The sequence below is a fragment of the Dysidea avara genome, chromosome 3, assembly GCF_963678975.1.
Source record: "Dysidea avara chromosome 3, odDysAvar1.4, whole genome shotgun sequence".
NCBI lineage: Eukaryota > Metazoa > Porifera > Demospongiae > Dictyoceratida > Dysideidae > Dysidea > Dysidea avara.
This window is the reverse complement of record NC_089274.1, coordinates 50,041,082-50,062,689: the sequence shown is the minus strand read 5'-3', so window position 1 is coordinate 50,062,689 and position 21,608 is coordinate 50,041,082. Positions and strand designations below refer to the sequence as shown.

General features: G+C 40.9%; 3 protein-coding genes across 3 annotated transcripts; 1 reads left to right on the top strand and 2 right to left on the bottom strand.

The window, feature by feature from the left end:
- Positions 1-5: 5 nt before the first annotated feature.
- Positions 6-12,878, bottom strand: LOC136251532 (LLGL scribble cell polarity complex component 2-like). The gene is made up of 21 exons (XM_066043998.1): positions 12,696-12,878; positions 12,348-12,445; positions 11,747-11,828; positions 11,589-11,701; positions 11,340-11,483; positions 11,216-11,288; positions 11,080-11,163; positions 4,366-4,501; positions 3,999-4,041; positions 3,748-3,950; positions 3,635-3,698; positions 3,433-3,586; positions 3,279-3,387; positions 2,794-3,047; positions 2,562-2,746; positions 2,424-2,509; positions 1,750-2,379; positions 1,587-1,695; positions 689-784; positions 559-637; positions 6-505 (listed from the first exon to the last, which is right to left on the bottom strand). Exons 1-21 carry the CDS (start codon positions 12,876-12,878, stop codon positions 68-70), a joined length of 3,363 nt encoding a protein of 1,120 aa, XP_065900070.1. The 3' UTR covers positions 6-67.
- A 25-nt stretch (positions 12,879-12,903) lies between these two features.
- On the bottom strand, positions 12,904-14,144 carry LOC136251543 (coiled-coil domain-containing protein 137-like). Its single transcript, XM_066044014.1, has 5 exons — positions 13,986-14,144; positions 13,705-13,938; positions 13,587-13,660; positions 13,097-13,164; positions 12,904-13,047 (listed from the first exon to the last, which is right to left on the bottom strand). The coding sequence occupies exons 1-5, from the start codon at positions 14,063-14,065 to the stop codon at positions 12,976-12,978; spliced, it is 528 nt and encodes a 175-aa protein (XP_065900086.1). The 5' UTR covers positions 14,066-14,144; the 3' UTR covers positions 12,904-12,975.
- LOC136251533 (C-1-tetrahydrofolate synthase, cytoplasmic-like) lies at positions 14,017-20,491 on the top strand. Its single transcript, XM_066044000.1, has 10 exons — positions 14,017-14,657; positions 14,708-15,070; positions 15,120-15,260; positions 15,310-15,541; positions 15,592-15,746; positions 18,461-18,715; positions 18,770-18,911; positions 19,124-19,372; positions 19,417-19,725; positions 19,779-20,491. The coding sequence occupies exons 1-10, from the start codon at positions 14,121-14,123 to the stop codon at positions 20,210-20,212; spliced, it is 2,817 nt and encodes a 938-aa protein (XP_065900072.1). The 5' UTR covers positions 14,017-14,120; the 3' UTR covers positions 20,213-20,491.
- The last annotated feature ends 1,117 nt before the right edge of the window (positions 20,492-21,608 follow it).

Sequence of the window (21,608 nt, the reverse complement as noted above, 5' to 3'; positions counted from 1 at the left end):
ATTAATTGTAGTAATGAGTTTTGATGCAATGAAAATAAGAAATGTCCTGTACAACTAACAGTGTATATTACAGTGCCCTCTCTTCAAATGATGACTCGTGTGACGTCACTGACTGCGGTGACATCACTGGAGGGGTAACTACTTCCTGGTGATCCGAAGTGTCTACTACACTAGGGGATTCCCCAGTCACACTAGAGTTTTCCTCAACTACAAACTCCACTGGCTGGACTTCCACCTGGGGTGTTGTGTTAAAGCTTTCCTTAGGTGTCAACTTAATTCCTTCCTTGTCTTCTGCTCTTTGCTTTACAGTGACCTCCCTGTCTTTGGTGACCTCCCTGTCATTGGTGACCTCCCTGTCATTGGTGACCTCCCTGTCATCAGTGACCTCCATAGTGATCACATTTTCCTTGTCCTCCTTCATTGGTGGCTGTAGGCTTGTCTCTGCAGAAGTCGTGTTGTCATGGCTACCAACTTGTTTATCCACTAACACTTCTGATGTTGGCCGCTAAATGACAGTAGCCATGACAATATCAGTTACACCATGACATCATCACTCACCATAGCGATACTGGACTGGTTGATATTTGCTGAGATCAAAGCCTTCCTTTTCACTGGTACAGAGAACTTTACCTCAAGGCTGCACGGCAACACAATTGTAGCATCACATGACATCAATGACCGCACCCACCTGGTCTCCTCCCCAACAGAATAACGTCCAAACTCAGATGGTGACCTCAAGTACATGATCAACCCTAAAGTTGTGCACACCAGGCTTCGCTGACCACTGGAATAGCAGCAATAACACCAAATAATACATAATTATCATATTTGTATGAGAGAGAGTATCTCCCTGTACAACCAAGAGTTGAGTGTTTCTGGGAAAACAGGTGTTTATCATTTATAATATCAATATGTATTCAGTATTCAGAGGCTTGTCGCTTGCCAATGATTGAAGCTTTATGCTCCAAATTTTCAAACATTTTACACCAATTCCTTATTTTTTACACTCAAACCTAGCTGATTTTGACAGTAAATGTGATAGTTTATTCATGTAGCCTCGTGTACACGTTCACAAACCTCATGTCATAGGTGAAAAGACCGATTTTCCCAGATACAGCCACATACTTTTACCCCTGCTTTAGTTTTACAAAAAAACCTGTTAATTGGTTCTATAGATGAAAAGCCAAATCTTTGTGTGGTGTGATGCAGGATTACATCAAGGTATGTAAACCCCCCCTCGGGAAAATAGACACTATAATACTGAATTTAGTGACATAAATGTAAAACAAAATTTTAGGTTGGAGTTTGCTACTAAAATTTTGTGGACTGTTTCTTCAAAGGAGGGTCCATGCCTATGGGCCTGTATAATGGGGGAGAGTATCTAATACAGCCTGTAAAAACATTACAACCAAAAGTTCTTCCTTATGAGGGACAGTATAACCCGTACAAACACACTGTACTCTGTACAAACACACTGTCCCCAGTACAACCTGTACAAACACACTGTCCCCAGTACAACCTGTACAAACACACTGCGTATAACCTGTACGCAGTATAGCCTGTACACGCAAAATGACAAGACTTACGCAACATCAGTAGGGTCCACACAAAATCTCTTATAAATCGGCTTTAGGTCCGGCAGTGAGAGGATGTGAGCATAACCCAGACTATCAAGACACATAACAGTTGCCATGCCTACCACACAACGGATATCTAACACACACACACATTATCAAGGTTACACCTCACCTCCAACTTTAAGGAAGTTAGCTGACATTAAGCGATACTCATTATCCATGTGGACATTGTGTCTGAAACGTGCCTTGTAGCGCCTCTTCCCTGACTGTAGTGCATTCACCTTAACTTGATCCTCAGTACACACTACTAAGTATTGGCCTCTGCTACCAAAATTGCCTCGTTCACTCCACTCCAACAAATGGCAGCCATCCAACACACCAACAAACAAAACTGCAAAGTTCTTTCTCTTGGAGTAATCTTTGATTACTGGCTGAATTGTGATTGGCTTGTCATGGCGTTGGTTAGGATTGGGAACCTCGATGTTGTATGGTAACACTGAACCCAAATTAGTGCCTGCCCACAAGGTGTAATGTGTCTGTGTTCCACTAAGGCAAACAGGAGGGGTAAATGCTAGTGTTCTCATCCCATCTCTCTTCAACACTGTATCATTAGTTAATGGTTGAATAGCACCTGCTGCTGCACCCATGCCACGAAAACTACGTGATCGTTCTTGACCTGGACGGACTGAACGACTCACTGATTGGCTAGCTCTCATGCTACGACTTAAATTAAATCTTCTCATTGACTGCCGGAATGACTTGCGGATTGACTGCAGGCGGTGATAGTTTGCCTCAGGGGAGCCTATACAGCAACATAGCTGCTGAGCAACAAAATGACAGACTTACTAGCATCAAATGTAGAGTGAGCCATTATAAGGTGATTCTGTAGAGTGTCCACGACAGCAAACCCATAATTGGAACCAATTGCAATACTGTAACAACATGAATTAAAGAACTGGGGAATTACCCTTACTAGCAGCTCACATGTTTAGCTCAGGGGCAGAAGCCATAACAGTGACTTGTGAAGGAGGCATCAGCTGCACAAGCAAGATTGGCTGGTAACCAGGGGAGCATTCCAGCTGGTCTGACTTCAGTTGGATAGGTCCCTCCCACTTCCTCCGAGCAGTTTTTCTTTGATCTTCCTCTGACATCAAAGGAGCTTGCACCGTCTGTAAGGGGCGCAGCTAGTAGGTGTGGCTATACAAAATTGACCCACCTTAACAATGCAGGTAGCTGATTGGTTGTTTGGTTTGAACAGTAAACAATGGCCTCCTTGGAAACCAACAAGCAGTTCTGATCCAACCAATCGGATACAAGTAACTATCAGTCGATCATCGTCAGCTCGTGGGTCCCACAATCCCATTTGTTTAACCAAATGTTGAGGTGTGGTAGGAGTGCCCGGTGACCTCAGGTCCTCAAGCTGTTCAAAATACTCTACTGACCTGATCATCAGCATGGGGCACATTGACACTGCAGGACACATGACATGACAGTATTAATTAGTAGTTGATGTCAGAGGAAGTCAGTCATGTGAGCACCAGGTGTTAAGAGTTGTATATATATTAGTTAGCATTGTAATGTGTTGTGTTGAGAAGATCTGGGACACGTATGAGATGGATATACAATTTGTCAGTTAGTCATTGATCTGAGGTATTAATGTTTGAGATTGACCAACCTCCTCTGGTTCTATCTAATGCTCACCACCACGTATGTCCCAGAACCTGATACTGCCGTCCTCATGACCCGTTATTAAGAGATCAAATGTTGCTGTTTCCTTCACTAGTAGGTTACCTCCATCAATAGGCCACATCTGTTAATAGCACTAGCTAACATGACAATAACAAAGTATTATCACCTTATTGTTGGCACGGTAATACGAGTTGTTCTGCAAAGCACCTGTCTTCTGTAATAACGCCCACACATCTGATTGAACATTGTTATAAATATCAACAGCCTTAACAGGCGAGTTATGTACACTGTAGAGGTATGGTGGCTTGAGTTGTGGCAAGCTATGGGGGAGTGCGATTTATTATTGGTAACCAATAACTACAACTCACTCTGGTAGTCTTAGTTCAATAAATAATGCTTCATGCTCTAATAACAATATCAACATTTTCTTCACTGTAACCATAGTAACTAGCAAACAACAATGGTTCAAATTATTGCTCACCAGAAGTGGAAAGTGGTTCAGCACTCCCAGCAGTATCCACCATTCCACTATCCATGTCAGACTGAGCCATTTCTAACACATACATAGCTCGTACTCCTGATGTTAACTGTACAGTAACTAGCTCCTGTCCCTCGACCACCGTAATGTTGTCCCCATCAACCATATCAATAGGGGTTCCCCCACTGAACACTAATAGGTTATCCCTGTACAGAGCATCTGGTTAGCGTAATCATTATCACTACCATACTCACCCCGGCCACATCACGTGGTGAATCTCCTGCAAACTATCACCATCTATAGGTGTAAAGAAAAATTACACTAATTAGATTTGCACTCCCATATATAAATATAGGAGTAATTTTGCGTACCCCTACACAAAATATCTCCTATATATGGTGGAGTGCTTGTACTGAAATAGTGTACCCCTACACCGAGCAGCACCCCTCTATACTATAGGAGAAATTTTGCGTAGGGTACACAAAATGTTTCCCATATATTATAGGAGAAACATTGCGTAGGGTACACAAAAGTTATTCAAAGTGTCCTCATCATACAGTATCGTACTGTATGATATAGCAGCAGGTAACAATTCCAATACCTACTAGTTACCATAGTTACCATAGTGCTTCTTGTTCTCAACAGTTGGATGATTGAGGTCGGTACAGTCCCAAAATGAAATGGTCCCATCAACATGAGCTGTACAGAAGCTCTCTCCACCAGGGTGCCAGCAAGCTGAAGTGAAGTCACCAATGCCCTAGACATTGTACAATTTCATAATTATAATGATCACAAGATAACCTATCAACAGTACAACAGTACTGTTTAGGTAGGGCTCCCCCTAAAATGACAGGCTCCCAATGGCGGATCCAGGATGGGGCATTTGGGGCAAATGCCCCCCCCCCCTAGTCTGGCATCGCCCGCCCCTTCGCAAAAAGTAAGGGTCTGGTGATATACAAATACCAAATCATTTCAAAAGGAATTCAATTAGACAGCGCACATAATGCTTGTTACGTCAGATGATTATATTTCAATTTGAACAATAACATTGTGTTGCCAAGGCGATTTCTGTGTGAACATCATTGGCACGCATTCATTAATTGGCTACTGCCGAATCTGGGTGGTAGAAATGATTAAGTATTTGTATTTCACCAGACCCTTACTTTCTGCGAAGGGGCGGGCGGGCGGGCGGGCAGCGCCAGACTACCCTACCCTCATCTTGTGGAGGCCAGCCATGCTTCTGATTAAAATAGCTTCTAAACTTTATGTACATGTCAGGCCAAGATCAGTTCATCTACTCATGAAAATATGTACATTTTACTATAAATTCACCTGAAAACCAAAGTGAACGAAAGTTAATCTAATTGTAAGATTGTCACCCAGCACCTTCATCCGTACTAAGTGCCTCTAAAAATAATTATCATGTTGCTGTTGTTTAAGACTTTCAGAGACTTTTAAACAGCTTTTAAGACATTCACAACATCTGAACAGGCCAAAATCAACAATGAGACACTACTAAGAGGTGATTGTTTGAAATGCAACACTGAACAAGGGAATCTGGCTCTCCCAACCACCTACAACTTACCCTGTTTGTGCCCCTCCCCTTGCCAGCTCCTGGATCCGCTCCTGGCTCCCCTAAAACCATCCTGGACATATCATACACAGTGAAAATCATTTTACAGTTTTAGGCCATCTAATTACAGAGTTTAAAACAAGAAAACACTTACAGGCGGCCAGACATTTTTAAAAAGTTCCAAATTTTGGTCTGCCTGCAAGGCTAGATGTCAAACGAAGCAAGCCGCCATTTCACGCCACAATAACAAACTCATGAGTAACATGTGCCATTTGTGGTTCTAGCGAGTGTCTGTACTTTGCCATTTCTTTTATCTACAAGTTAAGTTCAATGAGGAATAGGGCTGTGTGATAATGAAAAAAAATATATTTCTATAAGTTTCAATAACAAAACCATTCTATCACGATAAACAATATTATCTCAATAATGAAATATGTCAGAGTACTTTTACAAGCACTAATTGTTTAAGGTATCTCTTCGTAAAATTGTCTTTTTCAGCTAATTGTGACCTTACTAATAAGAGCACCATCTACCTGCTTTTAATATGAAATAGTTTACGGAGATTTACTATTATCCTGAGATATCAATAATAGTAAATTTATTATCTTTATCACGATAATGACATAGGTATCACGATAATGAAATAGGTATCACGATAATGAAATAGGTATCACGATAATGAAATAGGTATCACAATAATGACATAAGTATCACAATAATGTATCACGATAATGACATAGGTATCACGATAATGACATAAGTATCACGATAATGACATAGGTATCACGGTAATGACATAGGTATCACGGTAATGACATAGGTATCACGATAATGACATAGGTATCACGGTAATGACATAGGTATCACGATAATGACATAGGTATCACGGTAATGACATAGGTATCACGTTAATGACATAGGTATCACGATAATGAAATAGGTATCACGATAATGAAATAGGTATCACGATAATGACATAGGTATCACGATAATGACATAGGTATCACGATAATGACATAGGTATCACGATAATGACATAGGTATCACGATAATGACATAGGTATCACAATAATGACATAGGTATCACGATAATGACATAAGTATTAGCAGGAGCTCATCGAGTCCATAGGACGAGAGAGCATGTAACTCCGTAAATGGCGAAATTCAAACATGGCATCGCAATTTATTAATAGTAATTTAAACAGTAACGGTATAAGGATAAACACATACCGCGCATGCTAGCTAAACCTATTACTACTGGCACAATACTGTAGTCTTCTTGCTCCAGCAGTGAGTGATGAAACTCGATTCCTTCAGTATTTACTGCAGATACTCTGTGCTGACGCCGTGGACTGATAGCCGGCCCACTTACATTACGCGGTAAGCAAGAATGTTTCCTAGCAATCTCCAAAACATCTCAGTGTCACTATTTCACTCCGTTAGTTAAACCCTTTTCTCAACGTTTCCTTCCTTGCCATCTCTTTCTTTCATGAATTAATCCAGGCGCTGCATATTTGTGGCATGATTATTACATAATTCTTTACCCTACGATACAACTTTTACTATATAAGGAATATACTATGTTAAGAAATGTCCGCCATGTTTGAATTTTGCTGTTTACGTTGTATGCGGAGTTACATGCTCCCTCGTCCTACGGACTGGATGAGCTCCTGGTATTAGTGATGTGTGATATTGATTTTTTTACATCGATATACTTTCGATGTGATATTGTTGTTTATATTCGATATTAATACGATATCGATATTTATTAATCAATAATTTTAATTCTGGCTGTATGAATTTCACATTGCTTGCATGACAGTGAAACAAAGTGTACCTATTATTATTCACATGTTTTTGTTCAAAAATACAAGTTGATTAACATGTTCTCAAATTAGACAAGACCTTCTTTGACTATTGACATACCCAGCTGATGAATAAATTCTTTCTGAAGGAGTTGACATGGCAGGTATTGCTAGGTATTATTCCCTGGCCAATTTTGCTAGAATGGCCAATTTTGCTAGAATAGGAAACTGATTTCTGTTATCTTTCCACCAGACCAAAGGATCTTCTTTTCTACTAACGACTCCAGCTCCAAGGTATAATGTCAATTCATTCTCATTCTTCTGTTCACTTGTAGATTGATGTTGTGCCTTCTTCTTTGATGTTGTGCCTTCTTCTTTTTAACTTCTTCATCGAAATGATCCCACAAGCACCTTTTCTTTTTCACTGGAGCTTCTTCTTGAGTGCTTTCATCATTGTCACTGATCACAAATGTAGCACTGCTATTAGCTGTATCTACATTGGCAAGCCGCATCAGTGAAAGTAGAACTCTCTTTGCTCTAGTCAGTGCAGAGCTACCGAAACACACCTCCTTGAATCTAGGGTCTAACATAGTGCATACACTATACACATCATCATCTTCATAGTTGTGCCATCTTCTTTCTATAGACTCAATCAGTCCTGTAATGACCTGATGGCTTTCTTCTGAAGTAGGAATGCTGGTTTCCTGACTTTTTGGCACTTGAGTTTCATCGTCATCAGGGACTTGTGTCTCATCTTCATTAGCAACATTTCTTCGTAGCTCAGTAAGTATGGCATTTAGCAAAGGGATTGCTTTGCTACATGAAACTCTTTGCTCACTACTGGGTTCCCTAGTGGTTTCTTTCAAGGGTTGTAAGATCTGAACAAGCTCTTTCATTATGCACCACTCAGAAGCTGAAAGGCTTGTTCGTGGTCCTCCAGATGAAGTGCTCATAATACTAATGGCTGGTTTTTGTTCCAAAAGTCGTTGGAGCATATAAAAGGTGCTGTTCCACCTAGTTGGGCAATCATTAATCAGCTTATGAACTGGCAGGTTCAGTTGGCCTTGTAACTCGGTTAGCATTTCTGTGGCTTTGTACGAACGATTATAAAAGGAGACAATAGCTTTTGCTGTTTTAAGCATGTCCTGAATGCCTGGAGACATCTTTAGCCCATCATCAATTGCTAACTGTAAAGTGTCACTGTAGGCTTCTCCATTCCCCCATGCGTACTGCCACATCTCCATGTTTGAAGCATTGTCAGCAACTACCGCAGACACAGCAGAATGATTAATACCATAATCAGTAAGGATCTGCTTCAAGCATGAAGCTATATTTGCTCCAGTATGTCTCCCTGAAAAATGCTCAACTGTGAGGTACAGTGATACTAGCTCAAAATCTACTGTCAAGAAGTGACAACTTAAACCGAGGTAAGCATCGTTTGCTTCTGAGGTCCACATGTCAGTGGTAAGAGCTACCTTGCTCTTTTCTTCTTGAACAAGGATCAGCCTTGATTTCACATCTTGCTTCAACTCTTTATAAATTGATGGAATAACAGATTTCGAAAATGTTGTTCTATGGGGTATTTCATAATGAGGCTCAGTTGCTGCATTAATCATTTGAACGTTTTGTCACATACAAGAGAATATGGCTGGAAATCACATGTATCATCATACCAGCAATGCTCCTTGTAACCTTCTTGTGTAGGGTACTGCTGGTTTCTAACTTAGCTCTCTTTGCAGCTATACCAGTTAAGGTGGTCTGAGATTTCTGGGGTGCCTGGTTGTTGCTAGACTTAGTAGCCTGCTTACCATTTCGCTTTCTTTCTTCAACTTCTGTTTTTCTTCAGTCTTCTGTCTTACTTTTTCATATTTCTTTGGGAGTTTTGTTTTCAGATGGCTCATCAAATTCGTAGGTGTTTCTCTTAGCCGTTTCTTGACATTCTTTCCGCACTCTGTGCATTCTACACGATATCCAGCGCCTGACTGACCCGAGTTCTTAATCTTTTGAAAATATAACCGTACTGCACTTTCTTAGCTTCGCTGTGGTTTGGCGGCAACTTGCAGCTGGCTAAAGTTGTAGGTCTTCAACATCAGATTCTGTGCCTGACTCCATTACTTCCATGCACTTGTGACATAACGCTCAGGCAACGTGTTTGCCATATAGCATGCAATGAAGATAGCCGCACGATGGTGCTGATACACTCATATTGATAAGTTAGAGAGAAAATTGTATGGATGATGGTGACTTGTATTCGATAATACCGACCTATGTCGGTAAGTATCGAAATTTATCCCCTACACGATACTTTATCAAAGTAATGTAATAAAATACCGATACTGTACTGTGATGCGATATCCTAAAATTTATTGAGATTTCAGTTTTTCTCTCTCGATATATCGCACATCACTAATAAGTATCACGATTAGATATTACAATAATCACGTTATTGTTATTATCACACAGCCCTACAAATAGGGGTCATAGAAAAAGAAGTAGGGAAACAAGGGAGGTTGCCCTACACCTAGTGAACATCCCAACTTCAGGCAATGCCCACAACTGAATTGAATGTCCACTAGTTGTCTTTAGGCATCCTCCCTTGTTTCACTATTATTTTTTCTATGATCCCTAAAATGAATGAGACACAAAGGAGGAAACAGGCTAAGCATGCATTATACGTTCTGCAGTTAGACTAAGGTACCAGTCGGGCTGAAGCAATGTTCAAGAGAGAAAAAATCAAGCCCCATTACATAAATCTAGTCAGTCAGTCAATCAGTACAAAATTCCACAAAATAATTTCGTACCAACTTTTTGGAAGCATTTCAGATGGTACTGAAGGTACTTTTGGGCTTGGTTATACCTAACCAATACTGCCAAGGTGCCATGAAGGTATTGTGAGGTAGCTGGTTTTCTTGGTGATATCTTTTGCCTTCATGATCCCAGACTACCGTACTGTATTATGGTCTAGAAAACCATACCAAGGTGTTAATTTTCCTGCTAGACAGATGTTAACATCATGGGGTGGGCCTGAGCGAGTCAAGTTGTATTTGTGCATTAAAGATTAGCTATAAGTATGCTATGTGTTTTGTAGATGGGGAAGAATGCTGTTGTAAAATGATGTTGTTCTGTAGTAGCTGATGGTAGTTGTAGTTAATATATTTGAGTGGTGGTCGGTATAGCGACCACATCACTGATATGTAGGTAGAGGTCTTTGAACAGGTAAAGGTCTTTGAACGGGTAGAGGTCTTTGAACGGGTAGAGGTCTTTGAACGGGTAGAGGTCTTTGAACGGGTAGAGGTCTTTGAACGGGTAGAGGTCTTTGAACGGGTAGAGGTCTTTGAACAGGTAGAGGTCTTCGAACGGGTATATTTACAGATTACTGTTATGTCATGTGAATAGTCATGATAATTTATGGATTATACACTGGGAATTTTATTAGCATCTCAAAAATTACCAGCACAAATAACAGATAGTGTTTAATAGCTTATGTGCAGCAAGTTTGGTGGCTGTAGTTTTTGAATTGCAGCTTTTAGAATGAATCACGCATTTGGCCTAAACTTCTTATCAAAATAACACACTGGCGTATCGTGTTTTCCTCAACCTATATGCTAGATGATCTTCGTTTACAATACTAAACAACTTCACTTTGTCTCAGTCTCTAACACATCACTAAAATCATACCAATTTCTCCTACCTGCCCAACCTAAAGCCTAACTAATATTTTCATACAATTTCTGATAACTCTCATAAATTCTCGTGGCAATTTACATGACCTGTAAGTATGAATTATTCAAAAGCCCTCAACAGGGGACAAACTACAAAGGAAATAATATCACAACACTGGCCCAGCCCAAGAGACCAGGTGTAACTATAGCAACATGCAGTGCAGATATGTACTAAATTAACAGCTGCAATAGCGCTAGCCGGAATCCCTTTCTAACACTTAACTACCCAACTCACTTCAATTGCAGGAAATATTTGTAATGGTGTCCACTTTATGGAGTCCCACATTTCTAGGTAGCCATGCTCATATCCAATCAAAAGCTACATTGACACATATACACCAGAGGGGAGGGGGTAGCAGTTACACACTTACTTGCTGTGGCATCACAGGGTTAATCTGTAATGCCCGCACCTCCCCAGGGACCTCTTCACCTTCATAGCACAGCCTGTGGTAACCATGGTGACACAATCACATGTCCTTAACACAATCTACTTACAGGTGACGAGCTCGTGCCCATGACAACACCTCCGGGGACATGCCATCAAAACTGATGTCAAGAGGATAGGTCACTCCCCCAAGAGTCCCAACAAATATACATTCTCCAGTTGGACACAATGCCATCACAGTAATAGCCTTAGCTCTACAACATAAAGACACACATCACTACATGGATCAGTAACCTGCTACGACATAATATCTTAATATTGAATTACAACACCACAGCATTACTATAGAAACTACTCACAATCCCCCTGGAAATTGGTAGACTCGGTCCACTTGCAGTTGGGGATTCCCCTGACTATCCAACATCTTCCATTTGTACAGTATGTTATCACTGCAGAGTGTTATCACTGACGGCTGGAATTGGGAATGGAGTTATTGGAATGGAGTATAAAAGCTCACCTCAGTGTCTAGAGGCAATATCTGTACTACACGAGTCACTTCATCATGAAGTTGGGACATCTCCACCCCAGGACGACCATACCTACCAGTATAACAGCGTGTGTAAGGACAATGTAGTGTGCGTGCGCGCGCGCACGTGTGTGTGTGTGTGTGTGTGAGTCCAAACAGGACTTGGGTGCTTCATACACCTCATGTATATAAGACATAGGATACATTCAAGATAGGATTGTTCTCACATGGTACACATACAATACATATACACATTATTATTATGTGACATGTGATGTCACCAATGATGACATTGTAGGTCACATACCACAATCACTCCAACAAATCAACCACGATCATCATTCACCACACGGTCATTCTTGTCATTGTGACTGCCCCCCCCCCCCCCCCCCCTCCCCTGTAAACTCATGGTAAAAGTTCACAAATATGTTATCTTGATACTCAAAATTTTCCCATAGGTACTGATCTCCTGGACTCCCTAAAATTCATAATTCAGTCACTCAACTCAACTCACTCACTCACTCACACACACACACACGCACAATGTGCACAGCTGTTATACAAACAGGCGGTTGTGTAGTTGGTCACTTACACCCTCAGTTCTCCGGTTGCCGTACCAATGAACAACAACTTGCGAAAGTTATCAAATGTCATACAGGATGGTGTCAGTGGAAATCCATGGCTGCATTGCTGCATAGAAGTATGAAGCCATATAACAACTAATGGTGGGAAGCCCACTAACTACATAGTGGGTTATTACACCAGACACTTTGTAGGAACACACTTCAATACATTACATAGTGCTACCATCATAACAACCACTGTATATCACCTACCGGTATTCGGCGTGTTAGCCACTTCATCAAACTACTAACACTTAACACAGCAGCCCGATTAATTTATTGGCAAACACAAATCATAACACTTTTAAATTAATTACCTGCTTGAGCAAAAATCGATCTTGAATATTCTCTGTAGTAGGAGTGTCCACTCTCTTCTCCGCCGCGGCGGGCTTAGGAGCGGGTTGTGCGGTCACTGGTTTGACCGGAGCTCTATCGGGTAGCGGAGGAGCGTCCGACGCATGTGAGCCACCACCAAACGCATGTCTCAACCAATTTAACATGATCTACGCACAATAATCTTCAAAGTTATATATTTCAATCCTTTCTCGTGTTTAATGAAAAAATAATCATTCCCATAATCGAATGTGTTAATAATTGTCACGTAAGCGATATGTGGCAGATGCTGTCACGTGCTTGGTTGCGTCCCTGTATGAAAGTCAGGTGTTTCAACTACAATATCACACAAGGGTTAACATGGAATGAATATTTTGTACATTACCTTAACTCTCCTTCCTGATAATTCTGGTGGTCTTCTGACTACCTCACCAAAACTGACCTTGTCATTACCTGTAGGATTAGTATCAAGTATCTAATCTCTAGTCTGGTGCTGCCCGCCCCATCGTAAAAAGGGTCTCATGAAATACAGATACTATTTCATTTCTAACATCCAAATTTGGCTTGATGCGTGTCAATGACGCTCACACACAAATTACCTTGGCAACGTAATGTAATGCTTTTGTTCAAATTGAAGGGCAATCATCTGATGTAACCAGCAGTTACATATGCAGTCTAATCGAATTCCTATAATGACGTGGGATCTGTATTTTACCAGACCCTTGGTGGCACCAGACTAGGGTTCACAAACCTCGCCCCAAAGTTCACAAAGTCTAATCATCTTTGGGCTAAAAAAAGCCGACCTGGGACACCCCCCCAGCTGGACCCCTAACTAGGGTTAATGTTGACCCTTCCAGGGTGATAACATTACTAACCGTTATCATATAAGCTAACATCTTCTTTTCTTTGCCTTCTCCTCTTGTGTTTCTCCTTCCATTGTTTGAGGTGCCTGTATTGTTACCTAATTAATGATCACCCTATATGAGTAATTACCTTTTCCTGGCTGCACTAGCAGTGTGTACTGATGGTAGTTTCTTCTGTACATGTGTCGCATGGATTTCATCCTTGATTACATCACTACCCTTAATGTCCAATACAGCAGGGTTTGGACTAGTTGTTGTTGCTGCTTTGTGTTTGTTACTTGTTTGTGTGCTAGTGTCCATTAATAGTCTCAGTTTCCTTGGTAACGGTTGTGTGTCGCAATCCTCTGGTTTAAGGTCCACTTCCCTATCATCACGTGATACACTAAACCCTGCTATAGTAAACACACTCACTTCTTGCGAGCAGCAGTAGCAATGGCACGTGATGCTAAGTTGCGCTTTCTGTGTCTCTTTGGTCGCCTTAGTTTTCCCATTGTTAACTGCAATGCACGTGCGCCTTCTCATCAGCGCACGTGATAAATCTGTACAATGGCTAGCAGCCAACAAGCCCGAGTGTTAAATGGTAAGGAGATATCTGCGGGAATTCGTGACACTGTAAAGCAAAGAATTGCAAAAATACGCGAGACTCATGTGGGATTCTCTCCAAGATTGGCGATAGTGCAAGTTGGGGACCGGGAAGATTCTAATGTGTATATTCGCATGAAGATAAAGGCGGGAAATGAAGTCGGGGTGGACGTTAAACATGTCAAACTAGCACATGATACCACTCAACAGCAGCTATCAAGTCTTATTGAGTCATTGAATAATGACACGAGTATACACGGAGTTATACTACAGTTACCACTGGATAGTGCCACTCGCATTAATGCAGATTATTGTACCAATCAAATTGCAGCTAGTAAGGATGTTGATGGATTAACCAATGAGAATTCAGGAAAATTATCCAATGGTGACCTGACATGCTTGTTGCCATGTACACCTGCTGGCTGCCTCAAGCTAATACAACACACTGGACTGGACCTCACTGGAAAACAAGCTGTTGTGATTGGTCGGAGTAAAATTGTGGTACGTGTAGCTTTTTTAATCATGTGATCTTATGTATGCACTATCCCTAGGGGTCACCAATGGCTCACTTGTTGCTATGGCAACATTCAACAGTCACAGTGTGTCACTCAAAGTCACGTGGTCTCAATAAAATCGCTAGGGAGGCTGATGTGTTAGTGGTTGCTGTGGGTAAACCCAAAATGGTCAAATCTGATTGGATAAAACCAGGCGCTATAGTTATTGATTGTGGGATAACGTCAGTAGCTGATAGTACTAAGAAGTCTGGTAAGGTGTTACTAGGAGATGTGGACTATGAGGGGTGTAGTCAGGTGGCTAGTTGGATCACACCTGTACCAGGGGGTGTTGGTCCTATGACAGTTGCTATGTTACTACACAATACTGTACAATGCGCAGTTGAAGCCTTACAACAACAGGTTACCAGGGAAATGTCTAGTAATATAAATTATGTGACCCATATTTCAGCCATTAGATGGCGAGTGGCAGATAAGCTATCTACCAGTTAACCCGGTTAAACCTGTTCCTTCAGATATTTCTATTGCTAGAGCTCAGCAACCTAAGAACATTGCTCTTTTAGCAAAAGAAATTGGACTATTACCTACTGAGGTAAGCAACCTAGTAGAGAAGATCACTTGACAATTGTTTTTTGTAACAGGTTGATTTCTATGGCAACGAGAAGGCTAAAGTGTCATTGTCAGTGCTGGACAGACTGAAGGATGTTGCTAATGGCAACTACATTGTGGTAACTGGTATCAACCCTACCCCCCTGGGGGAGGGGAAGAGTACAACAACTATTGGACTGAGTCAAGCATTAGGAGCTCATGTGAGACAGAATGTGTTTGCCTGTGTAAGGCAGCCCTCACAAGGTCCAACTTTTGGTATAAAAGGTGGGTGTGGTTGGTTGCTATGTGTGTGGATGTTAGTGAGTAGTTTCTAGGAGGAGCAGCTGGTGGTGGGTATTCTCAGGTTATCCCAATGGAAGAGTTCAACCTTCACCTGACTGGTGATATTCATGCCATCACTGCTAGCAATAACTTGTTAGCTGCTGCCATTGATGCTAGAATACTGCACGAGAAGACCCAGTCGGATATGGTATATATTTCATCTGTCTGTCTGTGTAGTGATGTGTTCTATGTAGTAAGAAACACTGAATGAGATCAGTACTGGGGAGGTGCTGGTCCTTGTACACTACAAAGTGCTAACAAAAATATTTTAGTCATACTATCTGTTGAAAGTAATCAAACAGTACAGTAGTACTGTTTAAGTAGGGTTTGCATCAAAAGTGATGTGCGCAGCCTAAAATTTTGCCTTTAAAAATCATCCTAGAGACATCTTACGTCACAAAAATCACCTTTACGGAATAATATTAGTCTATCTAACATGAAATACAGCATTAAAAGCAAGAAAACACTTACCGGTGACTGGGTAGTTTTTCTTCTTTTTTTTATCTCCTAAACTTGAAATTTCGTCTTACCGCCTCACTCACTGACCACAGTCGCAAGCCTAGAGCCCAAACAAAGCAGCAAACGGTCACCATTTTATGCCGCAACAACAAACTCACCGGTGAGATGTGCCTTTTGGGGGTTCCGACGAGTGTACACCCTGTGCGCCTTGTCTTTTATCTCAATCAGGTTGGTAATCTTCTTCAAGCATCAAAACCATACCGAGGTGTTAATTTTCTGTATCAACACTTCTGTAGACACCACAAAATTATTACAGGAAGTGCTTATACTGCTGAAAGAGCAGGGGCTTATACCGTACGCAAGGAAATTTTGACGTCAACAAAAATTTGACGAATCGGTTTAATTCATCAAATTTAAATCGTCAAATGTTTATAAGCGCCCTTAAAAGTACAGGTTTTGCCTATAATTTCTTGATTTTCGTCAACATTTTTTTCGTCAAATCTGCTGAAGTCTGAATTCGTCAAATTTTTCTTACTTCAAAATTTCCTTGCGTATGGTAATTTCAAGTGTTGCACGTGAAACATGAAGGTTGCTGAGTTGTCTGACTTTTTGCCAACTCCTGGACTGCAATTGACAAAGAGATTTTGAGATGGACTGATACTTGACAGCTTGTTCCTCTGAACACACTGACTCAGCCACTCAGTGCCATTCGACAAGATCAGCGAGTGATTCATATGATTGGGTAGTACTCGAGTGGAAATTGTATTAATTCATCCTGTTAGTCGAGACTAAGCTCCAGACAACTGAAAGGGCCTGTTCGCTCAAACAACTTCCGGCCGGGGTGAATAGAACTGGTACTGAGACAGATCATAGATCTGAGCGCCGCTACCACTACGGTCAAAGGTAAGCTATGGACGCTACTACGGGCCTATGGGCTTCCAATTTTGGCACAGTACGTACTTTAAGGTGGCGATAAAGCAATGACGTGCACAAGAAGCCATAGCAAATACATATGACTTAACCTAAATTAACTTACCAAGCAAGCAGCCACGAATAACAGGTGAGTTGTTAGCAAAAACAACAAGCAGCTGCTGTTACACAGTTCAGGTGGAATGTAACTCACCTTTACAACAAATTGACAACCTTGACAACACAAGCGCCACTAATAATTATTATTTGTTTCACTCACCTTACAGCCTGTTACAAACATTATCTTTTCTCTGTAGACACGGGTTGAACAGTCATGAAAACTATGAATGGTAAGCAATAGTGTCTGAATAATTCTACGTATCGGTATATCATATATCCATTCTATGGCTTCTTCGCTTGGTGCGAACGGTGGAACAAGGCTCTCATCTGCTTGTAAACGCCATATATTTCAACTTGTAAATCGCTTCCACTTATTGATACGTAGAATGATTCTTGTAATAGTATGCTTTCATCATGTGAAGTGTTGGAGCTAAAACTTGAGGTTATTGAGAGATAACGCGTCTTCTGTGGTCCACTAAGTACCACCGATTTCTTGGTTTGAGAATAGTTCTACGCTTTATACTCTCTACGAATGATAGATTCCTGTATGTGTAGTTTATTTGTATGCAAAATTAAGTACTAGCTTTCAATATGTCTTAAATTGAGACCATGTTGAGACACAGCAGATTGTATTCAAGACTGCGTGTTATTGCTTTAGCACCACCTTAATATGCTGTAACTAGCTAGCTGTGCTACAACAAAAAAAAAAAAAACTGAACAAACTAGTATTTTAAAATTGTTAATTTATAAATGAAGTAGGGATCTATGCAATAAATAATAGTGAAACAAGAGATGAATGATGGTATTACAGCATAGCTCGATGGGAATGTCCCTACTTTGGCACATTAGGGACTTTCCCACCGAGCTATGCTGTAATACCATCATTCATCTCTTGTTTCACTATTTATTGCATAGAACCCTACTTCATTTTTAAATTAACAATTTTTAAAATACTAGTAGACAATACAATGAGTCATACATGTGAAAAGTTATTGCAAGTTCACCCGGGTGCATGTATATAGTTGACTAATCTACATAGGTTCTTCATGATTCTCCTTCATAAGGTACAAATTGGGAGAGGTAGGTAGCTCACTTGAATATTAGCTTCTGAAACAAATTTTAAAATAATTTTGAATTCAAAAATACATCTAGTTCAGTGCATGGCTTCTCTATTAGAGTAACTGACTGGTAATGTAGAGGATCTCTGAAATAAGAGGGAGGGACTCCCTATTGCTACACAATCTAGTATACAAAATTGTTGGTAGCCACCATTACTGGGTGGTGCTCAGTGAATGGGTAGCTAATAGGCCAATTACTAGTAACCTTAAGAGATATCTTGTTAATGTGTAATGTTGCTATTTTACCAATCCTCAGGCATTGTACAAACGTTTGGTACCCATTAAAGGAGGGAAGAGGCAATTCTCCCAGTCTCAGCTCAGGAGACTACAGAGGCTTGGCATAACCAAGATGGAGCCAGACTTGCTGACTGAAGATGAGATTAAGAAATTCTCTCGTCTTGATATTGATCCAGCAACCATCACCTGGCAACGAGTCATTGATACAAATGATCGCTTTTTACGTAAGATAACAATCGGCCAATCAAGTGGTGAGAAGAGTTGTGCTAGAGAGGTGAGTGACTTACATTAGAGTAGAGCTTAAGACAGGCACATGTCTTATAACCAGAGTCAGTTTGACATCACAGTTGCTAGTGAGATAATGGCCATACTAGCCTTGACAACCAGTCTAGGAGATATGAGAAGACGATTGGGTGAAATTGTTGTTGCTAGCAACAAGCAGAGGAAGCCAGTTACTGCTGACGACCTGGGTAAGTTGTGTGACCTCATAACAAGTCATGTGACCTTATAACATGTTAGATTGATTGGATTGGTTAATGGTCATTCCTCCTCTTAGTCATTTTAACAACACCTAGCTTAATGATGAGGATGACACAACTACTGAACTAGACCATACCATGTTTACTAGCACGCATAATCTTGTAGCTGCAGTGAAGTTATTCTATTTATTGCACATTCTCAGGTGTGGGAGGAGCACTCACAGTCCTTATGAAGGATGCCATCAGACCTAACTTGATGCAGTCGTTGGAGGGAACTCCAGTCTTTGTACACGCTGGCCCATTTGCCAACATCGCCCATGGCAACTCATCCATACTAGCAGATATGATATCACTGAGACTAGTTGGTCCTAATGGTTATGTTGTAACAGAGGCTGGCTTTGGGGCCGACATTGGAATGGAAAAGTTTTTTGATATCAAATGTCGATACAGCGGTGAGATTTCCATTCCTATTCCAATAATCAGTTGCTGCCCATAGGTCTAGTACCTAATTGTGTTGTCATGGTATCCACAGTGAGGGCTCTTAAGATGCATGGTGGAGGTCCCACTGTTACCCCGGGGAAATCCCTACACTCAGCATACACTGAGGAGAACCTGCAGCTAGTAGAGGCAGGATTTGCTAACTTGGGTCGACACTTACACAACGTGTCACACTATGGGATACCAGTGGTAGTGGCCATCAACAAGTTCACAACTGACACAACTGCAGAGTTACAATTAGTCCAGAGACTATCAGTAGCTGCTGGAGCATGTGATGCCATCGTCTGTGAACACTGGGAAATGGGAGGTGTGGTTAGTCACCATGGTGATGACACATCAGCCATGTTTGTCCTTTATTAGGTAAAGGAGCTATTCCACTAGCTGAAGCAGTAATGAAGGCATGTTCCCAACCTTCTTCATTCAAGTTCCTCTACCCATTGGAGTCATCCATTGAAGACAAGATAAGAAGCATTGCTCAGAAGATATACGGAGCTAAAGACATTGAACTGTCAGGAGAGGCCAAAGAGAAAATCTCTCTGTATGAGTCACAAGGGTTTGGGCAACTGCCGATATGTATGGCCAAGACTCACCTATCTTTCTCACATGACCCATCCTTGAAGGGAGCCCCTACAGATTTTGTGTTACCAGTACGAGATGTGAGGGCATCAGTTGGAGCCGGCTTTTTGTATCCACTGATTGGACAGATCAGTACAATGCCTGGTCTACCCACAAGACCTTGTTTTATGGATATTGACATAGACTGTGACACTGAGGATATTGATGGACTGTTCTGAATCTGTAGCAACTGTTTATATTTAAATTTTTAAAAATTGAAAATTTCAAAAAGGGAGTAGAGATCGCTGAAAAAAGTTAGGAATTGATGTGGTGGTAACGTAAACCACAAATCCCTCTGTCTTAATAATCTAGTAACATGCTACATTCCTTCTTTTGAGTCCACCCCAGTGATCCCTTTGTGGCTTTTTTTAATGATCCCTATTCCCCCTTTTTTTTCGCCTAGTTTATGTAATTTTTATTGTTAATGATTGGTTTTTATTTGGCAATATTGTACTTTGCGTGGGAGGATCAAAGCGATGCCGTGTATCGTATTCTCAATACAGTACTAATCAACTGTACTGTACAAATCATGCAGTACATTTATATAGTTAATTGGGCAAATCATAATGGTACATTTTACGGGCTCGGTATGGTCACGTGATGACATTTACGGGGCACAGCATCAAGGAGGTGTCACATCGGTTCATGCTGTAGGCAGATCTGCGACCGCGATCAAAGTTTTGACCGGGGAAAATTTCACGTTGACCCTTGACTTGTAGTGTTTATTGTCTTTGACCTGCACAGAACCCTGGGCATGCTGTAAGTTCTGTGTAGGTTCTTTTCTGTAGGTTATAATTAATTTTTCAAATATTTTGTTAGCATTCTATAGAGATGTGTGGGAGGAAGGGAGTGCTATTAGGGTCGGAGGGAAAAAAACCTGCACTTATTTCTCTATTTTCATATACGCACCTGCGCTTGTAACCTAGTGTAATATTTTCTTAGTGCGTGCTACCAGCAGCTGGGAGCACGCAGAGAGAAACCATCATTATAATGATGAACAAATTAAATGTACATAAGTTAAATTGCATGCGAGGCCTCGGGCAACATGCGACCACAAAGTGAATCACCACAACAGAATCACACCGTGGGCATGGCAAGGCAAAAAAAAAAAGTAGCTATTACAATACAAAAATGAAGAATAAAAGAGCCTATCATTAGTTTGTGTACCACTCCTTACAGTTTCTTGCCAGAAATATCCTCTGAGAAGCAGAAATACTGGCAAAGGCAGCATCATCCAACCAATTCTTGACCGCAGACTTTGGAGAATCAATATCGGGATGAACAAACTTTAAAAGATTGAGTAAATTCTTGATAGAGGAAACTTGATAGTGGCCCAGTACTGTTATTTCAATAGTGCTAATAGACAAATTTCATAATGAAAAAATCAACCGTTGCCCTTAGCAACCTGAATTTAACATTATTTGTAGGTGTCAATGTTTTAAGTCACCTCTCCAAGTTTTAAAAGGATAGCATATATAAGTCTTGTGATTTATTATTATATGCTATAAAGCCTTATCATGGAATTTGTCCATTCCGTAAACTTGATAATAAGCTACGTATAGTTTTCGATTGTGG